This window comes from Cladophialophora bantiana, assembly GCF_000835475.1.
Source record: "Cladophialophora bantiana CBS 173.52 unplaced genomic scaffold supercont1.7, whole genome shotgun sequence".
NCBI lineage: Eukaryota > Fungi > Ascomycota > Eurotiomycetes > Chaetothyriales > Herpotrichiellaceae > Cladophialophora > Cladophialophora bantiana.
The window spans coordinates 630,846-645,913 of NW_015971581.1; the positions used below are offsets into that span (position 1 = coordinate 630,846).

The 15,068-nt window shown below is 53.3% G+C and overlaps 4 protein-coding genes across 4 annotated transcripts; 3 read left to right on the forward strand and 1 right to left on the reverse strand.

The window, feature by feature from the left end:
- Positions 1–815: 815 nt before the first annotated feature.
- Z519_05228 (uncharacterized protein) lies at positions 816–2,558 on the forward strand (the record flags this gene model as incomplete). The annotated part of the gene is made up of 3 exons (XM_016762969.1): positions 816–977; positions 1,033–1,160; positions 1,217–2,558. 3 exons carry the CDS (start codon positions 816–818, stop codon positions 2,556–2,558), a joined length of 1,632 nt encoding a protein of 543 aa, XP_016620582.1.
- Positions 2,559–5,760: 3,202 nt separating this feature from the next.
- Z519_05229 (uncharacterized protein) lies at positions 5,761–7,338 on the reverse strand (the record flags this gene model as incomplete). Its single annotated transcript, XM_016762970.1, has 1 exon — positions 5,761–7,338. The coding sequence occupies one exon, from the start codon at positions 7,336–7,338 to the stop codon at positions 5,761–5,763; it is 1,578 nt and encodes a 525-aa protein (XP_016620583.1).
- A 1,192-nt stretch (positions 7,339–8,530) lies between these two features.
- Z519_05230 (uncharacterized protein) lies at positions 8,531–11,209 on the forward strand (the record flags this gene model as incomplete). The annotated part of the gene is made up of 2 exons (XM_016762971.1): positions 8,531–10,792; positions 10,847–11,209. 2 exons carry the CDS (start codon positions 8,531–8,533, stop codon positions 11,207–11,209), a joined length of 2,625 nt encoding a protein of 874 aa, XP_016620584.1.
- Positions 11,210–12,181: 972 nt separating this feature from the next.
- On the forward strand, positions 12,182–13,972 carry Z519_05231 (uncharacterized protein; the record flags this gene model as incomplete). Its single annotated transcript, XM_016762972.1, has 1 exon — positions 12,182–13,972. One exon carries the CDS (start codon positions 12,182–12,184, stop codon positions 13,970–13,972), a length of 1,791 nt encoding a protein of 596 aa, XP_016620585.1.
- Positions 13,973–15,068: the final 1,096 nt, after the last annotated feature.

Sequence of the window (15,068 nt, forward strand, 5' to 3'; positions counted from 1 at the left end):
CTGAAGGTTCGTCATGTTCTAAAGACAAACACAGAAGCAGCCTGGTGAGTATTTCGTTGACTTGGGCTCGGGCGGGTCTTTACTCTTGCCTCGCGTTATTTCTTTCTACCTAGGTGAAAAGAGAAAGAGAGAGATGGGAGAGAGAATCGGATTGCTTCGGATCTCCTCAGCACTGTCGCAGTCTCCAGTCTGGTCAATATCCTTTTTTTAACATGCGGGTTCCTGGCTTGTCACCTACCTAATACCTGTACCTAATCATTAGGCTGTTTTCTCTGCTGACTTTACCGACCATGCCAGGGGTGCGGCCGTCCATTGCCACGGAACTTTGTTGGTGCGCCCAGCCCACCAGCCCTATAGTTTCGTTTGGAAAGTGCGCCCTGGCCATGCCTATCCGAGGCTGGTGACGGTCCCTCAACCCTCCATATTGTTTTCCCTGGTCATGCTCACTCACAGGTATTGCAGCATCACGGGCATGTCCACAGTTCCCCTAGGCTCACTGCGTTGCTCGCAAACTTCATGCAAGAATGCCATCCAAAATATCCCCGTTCCGAAAGTCTGCTGCACCTTGCCACCTACCGCCCGGTCGCCCGCACTCTCGACCTGGCGTCTCAGAGCACGCATGCCATTGCTCACCAGCAGTAGCCCAGTCCTGAAAAGGACTTGGTGCTGATGAGCTTTCTCTCTGTTTATCGAAGCTCTGGTACGCCGCCGAGATGCTTAGAACTTTCTCGCGGATGTCAAGACGACATATCTACTCTGTTGTCTCGTGTCGCTCTCCCACCTCGTCCTAATCACGGCTACCCACAATCTGCAAGATGGAGAAGCCAAGTATGATCGAAAGAAACTACAGTGACTCTGGGACCTTGGCGGCGGAAGAGCTGGGAACCATTGAACCCCATGGAACACAGCGAGAGTCTCTGAATCCTCGGCTGTCTGAAGATCCGCAGGATCCTCTAAACTGGCCTCTGTGGCTCAAGGTTGGCCCATGGAATCTGTCCTTGAAGGTCCAGAACTTCTGTTGATCATCTGCAGATTGTCATATTGACCCAGACGTCCCTTCTTGCCGCAATTGGCGGTCTGAACACGGCTGCCATCAACCCCGCCTTGGTATTGCTGGCCCAAGACTTTGGGATCAGCAAAGTTGCCGCTTCGTATCAGACGTGAGTCTTATCTTGACGACACCTCCTCGTCCACCAACTGCTGACTTTGCACCAAGCACTGTCTGTATAGCCCTCAACGGAATAGCCCCTTGGCTATGGATTCCACTTTCGAACAAATATGGTAGACGGCCTGTTTATTTGGCTACGACTTTCTTGGGCTTCGTTTCCGCCCTGGGCTGCGCCTATACCAGGTCTTATGGTCAGCTCATTGCTGCCCGGATCTTCAATGGCTTCTTCCCAGTTGCTTTTGCCCTGGGTGCTGCAACCGTCGTGGACTTGTTTTTCTACCATCAGCGCGGCAGAGCCATGGGCTTTTTCACCGTGACCATGGTCAATGGAAGCCACCTAGCTCCCATTGTCGGGGGCCTGATGGGCGAGTACTGCGGCTGGCGATGGATCTTCAAGTTCGTGGCCATTGTGGACGGGATCATGTTCACCACCGCTTTTTTCTCTCTTCCAGAAACACTGTACATCAGGAAAAGGTCTGTCGGCGCGTCGAAGCCCGACGTGCTCAAGCTGCCGACTGAGCATCCGCCTCGATTCACAAAAGAAGTCTATTTCTCCCGTTTGCAACTCTATTCAAGTTTCCCTGAAATCAGACTGAGGCTCAATCAGTTTGTGTTTCCGGCGCTGAAGATGATCAAATATCCCTCAGTCCTGTTTCCGGCTCTATATTACGCCACAATGTATGGGTTTGCATCCATTCTGCCCGCGGTCACTGTCGCAGCAATCTTCACAGAGTTCTTCCATTGGAATACACTGACCATTGGCCTCACTTTCGGCGCATCTCTCACCATTGGAGGAATCCTCGGCGAGTGTGTCTCGGGCTGGGTCGTCGATCGCATGGTCAAACGAGAGCGAAAGCGACTAGGCCGTGATCCGGAACCGGAGGTTCGACTCAAAGCCATCTGGATGGGTGAGATGATCGTGCCTGCTGGACTCTTGATCTACGGCTTTTGCCTGCAATATCGCACAGTGTGGATTGCGCCCATACTCGGGATGGGTATCGCCTGCTTTGGCCTGCAGATCATCACAACGACGACATACACATACGCAATTGATTGTTACCGCACAGAAAGTAGTGAGGTTGCACAGCTGTTCAACTTTATCCGTCAGGAAATTGGCTTCACTTTCGCATTCTATGTCGTCCGCCTGGGGAATAAAATCGGATACCAGTGGACTTTCCTCATGTTCGCTCTCATCGGCGGGGTATTGGCCTTCATTCCAATGCTCTTCATCATTTTCAAGGGAGAAAAGTGGAGAAAAAGACTTGGAAAGCCAGTGGGTGTCAATGTCCTTGACAGCATGACGACCACAACGGGCGAGCATAATCATGCCTCCGGACGGAACGACCTCGGCCGGGCACAAGGGCCAAAATGCGAGACGAGATATGGGTAATGAAACGCACAAGGGAATGGCAGAACATGGGATTCCAAAATCCCATGCCACTGGCAGCAGGCCTGTCACGCAGTGCCTCAGCTAATGCAAGTCATCTGCACCGTGACCAGATCTCCTGCAAGGCAGATGGAGCACGATGTCGGCACGACCCCGCGGGAACAACGGCTATCAGTGCTGCACGTCAGTGGTACATATACATGACATATACGAGGTGACATCTCACTGACAAATCTGGGTATCCCGATGGTGTGTATCGGAAGCGAGGATGGCGCCAGTTGTCCGGGGGTTCTGCGTGGGAGGGTTGTGTCCCTGAAGCTTCTTCTTGTTAGATCCCGGAGATTTCGCTGGTACATCCCCCCTCTCCCCTTAGTTGGGCTCCCAATGGGTGTGGAAGATGGTCCGCCCGGGAGGACTCCGGAGTGCATCATCAACCAACCACCAGTCTATCTTTCATCGTTTAAACTTCGGACAGATTAGAATCACCGCTGGTGAAGAACACTGCAGCGGCACGGCCGTGGGATATCCGTTCATTTCCGCTTGGGTTCCTTATTCTGTTGCCTAGCCGCAATCAATTCAGCCAGCCGTGGTCGTACCGGAGTCTGCTGTAAGAGAGCGGTCATAAAATGGCGGCAGGGGGTGAATCTAGCCTGCAAGGCCCTTCATCTGTCCGAGATATGTTGGGCTAGAAGGCCCTCCACAGAGAAAGCCTGCAGGGTCCTGCGAAATCTTCCATTCACAATCGCCCCGGAAGGAAGAAATATCCAATACTTTGTTTTTGCGATGAAGAGAGTCTCAAGGAACGCCCCATCGCCCGAATCTTTCTTGGATCTAGCTGACCTAGGAGAGTATCTCTAGTATTCCCGTGCTTTCCGGCCTTTGAGGCCGGTGTTAGAATCATCGGTATATCAAATGTTGGTGAAGGGGCAAACCCCCTTTCATTTGCGATGGCAGCAAGCCGAAAGGTATTGAACCCTCAGCCCGTGAAGTCCATGGTGTTCTGGACAAGACTGCCTTATTTTTCAAGCTCAAGAAGCCAGAGAGACAACAGGATAATCAGAAGGGCTTCGGACTTCCTACTCTCCTCGACACCCTTGACAAGGTAGTTTTCTTTCTTCTCATTCGGTCAGAACCATGGCTACGTTGACCTATCCATACGCAATATATCTCTTTGAGACAACCCCTTACCCTGACGCCATGGCAGCGCGCCACAGCCAACGGTCCGTAGTCATCTTGCTTCACAAGGTATCAGAGAGTTCTGGCTCTGAGGACACTTCGCATGGAGAGACGGAGTGGAGGACGGGATTGTGTGTCACGATACGACTCGTGCGTACTACACCCAGTTGTTCTCTGAGTCATGGCCTAGGTGGAGATCTCTCTCTACCTCTACACCATCGAACACCAATAGACTGGCCGGAATACGGCCGCCCTTCGAGGTTCGAGATAGCCACGGCGGCAACTACTCCTTGTTCACATGGGACGTTCGAGACCGAAACTCTCAAACGTCCATTTCCTACTAGCCCTCGAGGCTTGCCAGCCAACGATACCATCCCCATGGAGTTCCTATGAGGAGCCTAATGAGCTAGCTCTGGGTCATAGGTCAAGAGTAGACCGAACTTGAAAGATTCCCAAACGGAGTGACTCCGCTAGTCGAGATTGCTGTCTAGGAGAATGGAGTACTTTATACGCAAATGCGTGATCATCCCTGGATCCCGATTCCATACAGCAAAGGAACCCAAGAGGTGTTGTCTCCACCTTTGGGGACGGGCCAGCTTCCATTGGGGGAGAGAGGAAGGAAAAAAGAGAAAGGCAGAGACGAAGAGTCTGCCAACCTACCTAGGCAGGTGGTGCCTTCCAATAACGTACCGGTATAGAGGGAGTCCTGGCAAGTCGCAATTCAGGTGAGGTCAGAAATGTGAGGAGCGGTAGTGGTGTTAGTGAGGTAAGGTGAGGTGAGGCGAGGAGAGGTAAGAAAATAAGGGGACGAGAGGGGAGATACGCGGCAAAAGACGGCTAGAAGAAGATGATGAAGGGGAGGCACGCAGGGAGGTCCTTGGAATTTGGACTCTGGGTCCTAAGGGCCGGGGGAGGAATGGGCTTGAGAGAGAGGGAGAGAGAGAGTCGGGACCGTTGAGAGGACGGACATTCGCCGGGCCGGGTGGAGAGGGAGCAAAAACGTGTGGAGCCCTAAGGACGATATGGCCTGCCTACTCATAGTAAGTAAGAGCACAACCAAAATAAAAATCATTAATATGGAAGCGAGTACAAGTATCAGTCAAGAGGTAGGAGAGGCTGTACGTAGCTGCAAGTCCAAGTCAGTCGAGGGCGACATCTCTCTTGCTACATCCGAGGAAGGTACATACTGGGTGGTCGGTGACTACACCTATATCCTATATATCCTCGCGGCGACAAGGCTCTGGCTCTTTATCTACGTTCTTCTTTCCTCTATGGACGTAGGAAGGCTTGCGTGTATCCAAGAGAACAGAATAAAGGTCGTAGTAGTCTCGTACGTAATACCGAGTAGTTAGAGGACTTGTAAAGGCGAAGGAGACACGGAAGGGAGGAGGGACAGAGGGATTATGGAGCCCCTGTTATTCCGATTGCCACAGTCTCTATATAACAAGGACCCCTTGTCACCCTGTTCTGTCCTCCGTACTGCCACTCTGCATGTAATATGATTCCTGGGCTCAGCTCAGATCAGCTCACCACGATAGACAGAATGAGGAACCGTCTACCACTATCCCCAACAGAGACGGAGGGCAAGTCTCCATGTCGATGCCAAACCAAGGTGTGTACTCCTATACTCTGTCCTGTATGCATGCTTCCTCAGCTCAGCTCATCACGATAGATGGAATTTCTCCTGGGTCTGGGAACTGAAACATTGGTCTCAACGGGCCTGGAAAAGGGGATAGCGAGGGTCCAGATCTAGTCATGAGATTACCAGGGAATGCTTTCAATGCCATGTCGATTGCTGCTTTATTGCTGTGGAGTCAGTAAGCTATATCCTTGTACACCTGGTGCAGTTCTTCATCTGTCGATCATCTGTTGCGGTTTGCACACAACTAGTATTGAAACGGCAAACCTCTCACTTTCACTCCGACCTCTGTCCATCTCAAGCCACAGACGAATCCTGGCGAGCCAGCCACTCTTGGGCGGTTAAATCAGCTCTTACCGCCTTTGCTGTGATCAACTCTGTCGATTCGTCCTAGTCTTCAAAGTGAAACCTAGCATTTCCGCTCACGACCCTCATCACTCTGGCCTCAGTACCTGCTTCAAAGTTCTCTTCTCCCACCCGATCGGCTTCCAGCTCGTCCCTCCACATATTATCTGAAGTCAGAGGGAATGTCTCTGCTCGGGTTCTTCCATTGGCGGCATCGTCACCCTGAAGAGCGGGTTGCGTAAACCGACTTTCGTGTCTCATCCTCAACCGCTGCAACCGAACGCCTTCAGCCCGCACACTTCTCGTCAACTCCCTGTTCCGCCGATTACGCAGACTGATGGCTCGTGCAGTGGGACTCTGCTGCGCAGCTTCTTGATCCCAGCCTTGTCGGCCATGGTATGAAACAGAGGCAGATCCGATACGGAGCATCCCCGGCGGTGCGGCATAAGCAGCGTTTTGCTCAGTGATCAATGGATACCTTGAAATATCAGCGGGGGTTTGTGGTTGAGAGTTTGCGGGAAATGAATCATTATACACCGTGTAGACATTGCCATCCGGATATTGATGTCTTGAAGGTCGTGGCTCAGTACGCGGCAGAGCAACAGCATGGCGAATCGGCGTTGGTGTGCCTGGCAACCGATTTGAGCTGGGAGAAGCCTGTTGCTGCTCAGAGTCGTCCCTTGCCGGTGTCATTGGAAGAGGAGGGGAGCTCGACATATCAGTTACGGAATACATGTGTCCGAGGAGGTCGCTGCTTCGACGGCGCACCATAGTACGATCAGCAGGGTTTGTATTGTATGTATCTGCGGAACCATCCCCTGGCGGTGAATCCATTACCGGACTCGCGAACATGATGTCTTGTGCTGATTGTGTCCGAGCCGTGGTCCAAAGGGGCGGTGTCAGTCCAAAGGGCACGCTGTCTGGCGTATCGTCCAAGGAGATTCGATTGATACCGCCTAAGATATGATCCTGGGTCAATGGATCCGTCACAGAGTCTCGCTCGGAGGATTGATATGGGTAAGTATGACTTCGCCGCTTGTACTTCCTACGTATGGGAGTCACCGTCGGCGCAGGAACAGTCTTTTCTCCTTCCGGGTCGGCAGAAGGACGCTCTGGTGACACCGCCTCGGCAAATCGCAGCAGCGAGCTTTTACGAGGAGCATGCCGATTGATGTAAAAGGTTGAAGCTGTTGACTCGGGAGACATGGGCCTACCGTCCTGGGAATCTTCACCCTGGTGAGCGAGAGTCTCTGGAGTATTGTCTTGTGGCTCGCCAATGTCTCCAAGAAGGTCTGGAAAGCAGGAGACCGGCTCATCTATGGACTCGGAAGAACCGCGCAGAGCAGGGCTTTGAATCTTGAATTTGCCTCGGTCACCTTCTTGCGGCGACGGGCGGGGACGAAGGTAGGACAGTTCGGCGGTACTCGAGATGGACAGGTCGAAGCCTGGTAGACCGGGATAGACCGAATCTGCCGCAGCCTTGCGGTAGTCGTTCAGATAGCGAATAATGTCTTCCTTCTTGAAGCCTTGCCTCAACAAGCCTTGGTAGATCTCTGTTTGTCGTACGTGGAAATCAATATCGCTTCCTGAAATGGACAGGCTGCTGGGTGGTAAACGAATCATGATGCAGTAGTTAGCAATGAGACAGGATTCCGGATACGAATCCGACTTGGTACTGAGATACCTAGGCACTGAGGTCGGGGTCGAGGCAGAAGTGTGTTCTCGCTACTCTGTGTCCATGGGACCCTCGGGCAGACAATCGCCACGGCTTGCACATTGGGCTTGGGAAGGAACGTCGCCTTCGCAGTATCCAGCATCCTCGTCAAGCAATGGGAGCAGGCAGGAGCGACAGACCTGGCCACGGAAAGATGTTCCCCTACCTCTGACATTGATAGCAACATTTGACGTAGACACGATGGCGATATTGGGTTGAGGCTGACATGGATGGGTTGACATTGAATCACATCTCCCTCCACGCAATCCTTCCACGTCTGCCCATTCGAGACGGTCGTTCTGGAGAAGGCGCAGTGCATACTCGGTCCAACAAGAGGAGAAGCTGTCGATAGACCACCAACCCCGATTGCGCAACAGGGGAATCTTTCTACAGATGGGGGAGGCGGGTGTCTGGTGGATGTCTTGGTGGTCACACGAACTCCACTGCAATCTTCCCATCTGGCGTCAATTTGCGCAGCCAAAGAGGAAGAAAATGGCCATCAAGTAATTAATCGTTGTGAATATAATCAGTGCAATGCTCGGTACATACATATATACATACATAGTCTCAGCACGAAGATCGCGTCTCGACTGCAGTTCTCTCGGCTAATCGGTGGCTAATCTGTCCTGGGGACTGCGCTGCGCCGCAGCGAGACCCAACATCCATCCATCATCCTTGCGAACCTTTGGAAACCATCAATTCGTTACCGGCTGCACTAATTCACCAACTACTGTTCTTCTTTATTCAATCACTCTCTCCCCACGCTCGCTACCGCACCTCAAGCTCTTCGCCCTCAGCGCCGTCGTCCTCTTCTGTGCTGTCCGTCGAGCGGGCGCCCTGGATCAGACTCGTGTGTCCCAGATCAGATCAAATCCAGGGGACTCGCAATCCACAATCTGAAACGACTCGCAATCTGTCTTGAATCCTCGCATCTGGAAAAAGAACACACACTCACCCTCTCACTGCTGCTCTGAATGCCGCAGCGATGAGGACACGAGACTCTCTCCTCTGATCCAACCGCTCACCACCGAGACGTCATTGGGCACCTCATTCCTCCTCCCCAAGCCACCTCGTCCACGAGTCTCAATCCCCCGTGCCACAATGGCTGACCTCTCACTTGGTCCGCTGCGGATTGCGAATCCCGATGATGCCTCCCCCGATACGCCATTGCAGCCTCAACCGCCCGCACCTCAGTTCCCCCGGGTTTCGCCTCTGGTCGACGCCGATGGGAGGACAGATTATATGTCCGCCACCCCTCAGCGCTCTCACAGCCCTGTGTCCCCAATGGAGTCCGAGACCGGGCCCGAAGACCTCCCATCCCACGCGGTAGCTCCCTCGTCGCTCTCGTCAATACCATCATCTACGCCTACGCAACCTCCCTTCATCCAAAATAATGCATCCGCCGAGCGGCTCGCCCAGCGACCAAACATCCCTTATAGCTATCAAGATCAGCAACAAGCACAATTCCCTCAATATCCTACCATGATGCCTCAGAACCTACACGATCCCAGGTCGAATGCCTCACGTCCGGGTTCCGCATATTACACTCAGTTGCCGGTCAACGGTTCAGCTGCCAACGGGGTTTCCCGACAAGGATCGTATAGAGTCCGGAGCGATGGGTCAAGCTCCACAGGATTTCCTCAACGGACATCCTCAAAGCGCTCGGGACTGGGAGACGTTGCTGGAGTTCCGTCCAGAGACGATAGTCACACAGAAAGAGCATATGGTCAAGGACAATATACCCCAGGCAACGGACCCTTACCTCCGCGGAGAACTTCTCGAGGTGTGCCAGGCCCTCGTATGGGAAGCACACCGACCGGCAACACACCCCTCTCCACCACACCTATTTCCATACAGACACCCTTATCAAGTTCCCCGTACAACATGGAAGACCGTCCCCTAACCAGCGCCGAGGAGTGGCAAGAGCGTGGAGCCGCCGTCGGAGTAAAGAAGGAGATTGGAGCAGATGGCACAGTAGCTTATAAACCGGTCAAGAAAGGTGTGAGGGACTTTAATTTCGGCCAGACGCTCGGAGAGGGCTCTTACAGTACCGTCCTCGCCGCTACAGATCGCGCCAGTGGAAGACAGTATGCCATCAAGGTACTAGACAAGAGGCATATCATCAAGGAGAAGAAGGTCAAATACGTTAACATCGAGAAAGACACCTTGAACCGCCTGACTGACCACCCGGGCGTTGTGAGACTGTACTACACCTTCCAAGATGAGCGATCTCTGTACTTTGTGCTGGATTTGTGTCCCGGTGGAGAGCTGCTCGGAGTTCTGAAGCGGATGTCGACCTTTGATGAGGAGTGCACTCGATTCTACGGCGCACAGATACTGGACACCATTGAGTATATGCATAGCCGGGGCGTCATTCATCGCGATCTGAAACCTGAAAATCTCTTGCTCGACGAAAACATGCATATCAAGGTCACCGACTTTGGAACGGCCAAACTGCTGCCTGAAAGACGGAACGCCGAAGGCAGAGTGGATTTCGAACCCGACTCCACCTCGACCGAAAACAGGGCCAACTCCTTTGTGGGCACTGCAGAGTATGTGAGTCCCGAGTTGCTGACCGACAAGAATGCATGCAAGGCCAGTGACATGTGGGCATTTGGCTGCATCATTTATCAACTGTTGGCGGGACGGCCGCCTTTCAAGGCCGTCAACGACTATCAGACCTTCCAGAAGATTGTTGCGCTCGACTACGAGTTTCCACGAGGATTTCCTGACGTTGCCCGGGATTTGGTCGAGCGTTTGCTGGTGCTCGACCCCCAAAGACGGTTATCCATCGAACATGCAAAGAACCATTCTTTCTTCACCGGCATTCGGTGGGGTCGAGACTTGTGGAAGCAGAAAGCCCCGCGGTTAAAGCCATATGTTCCTCCTGCAGCACCACCTATCAAACTCAACGGCAGCAGTGCACAAGACAGCTATCCGCCAGACATCATTCCCGGCCACAGCACGCATCCGACGATGCTCCCTCCCAACAACCAAAAGCCGCAGCCGAGAGTCGTTACAGAACTCCCGCCGCCAAGCCAACTCGACATCGAATGGTCCCCGGTCCTCACGAGAAATAACGAGAGGATTCTCAAGCTGGGCAATCTGACTGTGTTGTCGACGCCCAACCCTCACAGTCCTCACGGTAACGAGGGCGGGGGCAAACTGTCGAGATTGTTCGGCGGCAGCAACACCAAGAAACGGCAAAGGCTTGTTATGGTGACCTCGAGCGCCAGGATCATTATTGCCGCGGCTGGTGGGGAGGACAAGAAGCCGAAGTCGGAAATCTCGCTCCTCTCGCCAGGGACGGAATACTCCAGCGCGACCGATTCAAAGGGAGTGACGCAATGGATTGTCAATACCGTAAGTTCCACGTGAGGGTAGTGATAGAGAATGGGGAACTGACACATTGAGCAGAAGGACCGACACTATGTTTTTGAGGACCTAAAGCCCCAGTCAGGTGAACCGATGGCCACGGCGCTTGCGGCGCAGGAGTGGCTGGACGTGTTAGGACGAGCACGAGAAATTGCCCTATCCTCGCAGAACGCCAACAACAGTTACTCCAACGACGACGCCCTCAATCTCTCGTCCTCGGCGTTGTCGAGCCACGCTAGCACTATTGATCAACCGACGGATCTCAGTCCTCACAACGCAAATCAATCACATTCTGGGCGAGGAATGCTGCACAAGCAACATTCCGGCGGCGACGCAGAGTCGCTGAAAGGGAGAAAGCGGTTCAGCAAGCGGCAGTCCAAAAGTGGACTGACTGCAGTCTTTTAGAAAGCAGTCGTCGAGCAGAGAAGCGACGTCTGTGGCGTTGCGGGTTTCCCTGTGCATTTCTTGACCCTGAATTAGCATAGCATGGCACAACTTGCAGGCGCGGTCAGCATGGCGATTGGGGGGTGGGAAAAGAGCCTCGACGAAATGGCCTACATATGCAGCGTCGTCGAGGGTGCATTTGTAGAGAAAGGGCTTTTGAAAGATCTAGAGAGGATACTAGGTATATACCAACAGTACTCCGCCCTGACCCTGTAACCCTCGGGCGGTTTGTCCGGGCGCTCTGTGTGCGAGCACGAATGATCACTGGCGAGTATTAAAAGGGCCTGGCCTTTGACTGATCCATTTGATTCTGCTTGTTCTAGCTGATTGTTTAGCGCCCTGTGTTGTCCGCAAATGAGATGGGGGCGTTGGCTGGTGGTGCTTGTGCCTTGGTTCAGCTTGGAGCACGACTGGCTGACAGGGACTGGACAGACTGGACTCGAGCGGCAGGTCCCTCCAACCAGGCACTTCTACCCAGTAATAGTGATCCCAGACTACTCCCCATCTGGCCTGCCCTTTTCTGCTCCTTCGCCACTTCTCTGTCCCGCGGTAGCCTCTTCAAGCCACTTCGACCCAGGCCACAAGGCGGCTTTGCACACCATGGCGCGCAAGAGACAAGACGTCGCAAAGGTGTGCTTAAACATCTTGACAGGTGCTACCAACCCCGAAGGCAATTAATCAACCCCTCGACTGCAGTGCTGCAACGCGCGAAGTTGCGTCGACAAGGTCAACCAGTTTCAAGGGCTTGTCTGCTGAGAAACGTCCTGTGACGCCCGTGACCACGCCCGACTTCGGTGGGCGACGATCGAAGGCAGCTTCGCGAGGCAGAAGCAGCGGCTTCTATACAGGGGAACAAAGACTGCGACCGTCTTCCACATGAGCTTCTCTCGAATACGAACAGCTCCTGATGAACGCCGTACTGGGTGACATGACATGAACCAGCAGCCTGTGCCACAAGCGCCTTCTCGCCCCGTCCAGCAAACAAACCCAACCTCAGTTCTACCGATGGTTTCACGCGCAGAGGTCGCAGAACACCCTCACTCCCGCTCCCTCTCCCAATCTCGAGGCGCGCCTTCTGTTGCTTCCCGCACCTCGCGATCGAGGCATCATCACCACCGAGGTCGCTCGCATTATGGGGGCTCCTCTCATGTCCCACAGAATGAGTTTCCCTTCTTTGCACAGACCGGGGATGTCGAGATAGTCATAGCATGCGATGGTCAAGAGAAGAGGTACCTGCTACACAGTTTTACGTTGGCCCAATTTTCGGGCTTCTTCCAGGCCAGCACAAGCGAAGAATGGTCTCGAGGGCAATGGCAACAAGGTGGGCGCAATGTGACGTCTGCTTCGCGACCTGGCCAGGCGTTGAGTGATATCGGGGAGGAATCTTCTCAGGTCAGCTCTACTCCTGGACCGTCTATTTCCGCGCCTCCACCAGCATCGGCACCGGCTCCTGCACCGGCTCCTAGCCAGCGGCGGAGATGGAGGTATGAACTCGACTGGGAGGATCTTGACGAGGACGACGAGCCCATCCTGGTTCAAAAAACTCCGGAGGGCAGTGTTTTCACCGCCGCAGCACCGCCGCCGCCTTCTTCTCAACCAGAACGCCCAAGACATCAACCCATTCATTCATCCTTTTTCCGTTCTATGGCCAACTTGACCCTTTCTCACCACACCCCGGCTTCTCAATCCAGCGCTCAACTCGCCGCGGCCCCTCCCGACCCATGCCTCACGAACCCGCTCCTCAGAGACTATGATAACCTCTTTCGCATTTTTTACAACTACGCTCCGATTTTAAACTCCTCCAACATCGCCTCCGCCTATTCAGAATGCAGGGCTCTCCTTTCGCTTGCAGACATGTACGACGCTCTTTCCGTGGTTGGACCTCGAATCGACCATCACCTCTTGCGTTTCTCATCCCGGCTCTTCAAGCAGATTGCCAAATATCCGCCGTCGTACCTCAAGCTTGGCTACCTCGCAAGAAGTCGAATCATCTTCTCTGAAGCCCTGACCCACGTAGTAGGCCAATGGCCAGCCGCCCTGCCGCACATCAAGCCACCCACTCACTCTGGTGGAGGATATGAAGTGCCTCAATCAGTGATTGATCTGATCGAAGACAAAGTCGACGAACTTGAGGAGTTGAAGCAGAAGATCGAAACGAAGTTGTTCAGGTTGACTCTGACCACGACTCGCGGTGAGAGGGTGAACCCGGCGAATGATTATCTTGGCTGGTTGGCCGTCAGTCTCTGGCGCCAGTGGTTGGCAGAGAATACAACGCCTGAGATTAGAGGGATATTGAAAAACAGCCCAAATTCGAGACCTGGTAGCGGACATGCGAATCCAAACATACCTCCGAGTCCGCAAGGTCGACCACCGCCTCCTCCCTATCAACCTCATGCGCCTGTTCCATCGGCAATCAATACCGGCCGCATCTTTCGCTTGATTGGTGCTACCAACCCCGACACATTTCTCGCGCACGATGAACTAAAACGCTTCCTCAAGCTTCCACCCCCCGGCTCTACTCACTCTCTCTACAGTCGCGAAAATCTACGACGATTCGAGCGCAAGATTGACGAGATCAAGAACGTCGCTAGAGATATTGTGAAGCCATTGACCAGGAACTGCCTCGAACTGGATTTGAGGAGTCTGAGTGACGGGGGAGGTGGAGGACTTGGATACTTGACGTGTATGAGGTGCGAGGAGGACGAACTGCCCTGGGAGATTTGACGCAAGACAAGTTTGATGGCTCAATGCCGAGGGAGAAAAAGGAACTAAGTGAACGCTCGGCCAAGCCCACATCTGTCGAAAGAGAAGACGCCCTTTCACGCAGTAAAATACAGCCATCGACGCCACCAATCGTCAAACTTTCGGATCTCATCATACTTGTCCAGCCACAAAGCTCTACAAACTTCACCCCCTCAGGGCCTTCTTTGACCCCAATCAAGTCCTTGATCCCCAGAAAAGCATGATTCACAACCAACTATTTGTTTCACGATTCCCTCTTGACGAATGATCCCACGAATCTCCTTTATTTAGGATTGATATCAGTTTGAGATTTTCCTGGTTTTGGTTGCGATTGAAATTTATGCCATGAGCCGAGCGACTGTGCGGTACTATATACTGTCGAAGAGGAATATCAAAAACAACGATAGTTGAGGAGAAGGGGGACACAAGCGTCCGTTCATCATTGGAAACGAAAACCATGAGACAGGTGTAGATATATCGGTGTCTTTGCGCCTGTATAGGTAGACACTTGATGGACATTGAGGATACCCTTTATGACATTCATATTCATGTTCATGTTCATATTCCTAGCAATACCACCCGACCCTAACCTTTTCCATCCGTCCATTCTGATGGTCTAGTTGTCTCTTTTACTCTCCGTCTCCCGAACTCACTTACTCCCCGTCTGTGTGTGTGGTCCCCGCCAGCTTCAACAAATCCATTCATCCACACGATGTATCTCTACACCCATTTCCATTCCCGGTCTTGGTCTTGGTCTTGCTGCGGTCCTTGCTCCGGGACCTCGCCTCGCTCGACGAGGCTCGTGCATTCGCCGTGCTTGAAGACGTGGTCCAATCGCTCTGCAGCGTGGGGAATCTGATGTTGATGTTGGTCCAGTCCCAGGCGTTTCTGCGGCCGAGGTGGCCGCTCTGGCGGAAGGGGAACCAAAAGGAGCTTACGGGAAGGTCTTGGAGATGGCGGATCTCTGTTGCATCTGCGTCTGTGTAATGGTGTGTACCTCCTTCTCCTTCTCCTTCTCCTTCTCCTTCTCCTTCTCCTTCTCCTTCTCCTTCTCCTTCTCCTTCTCCTTCTCCTTCTC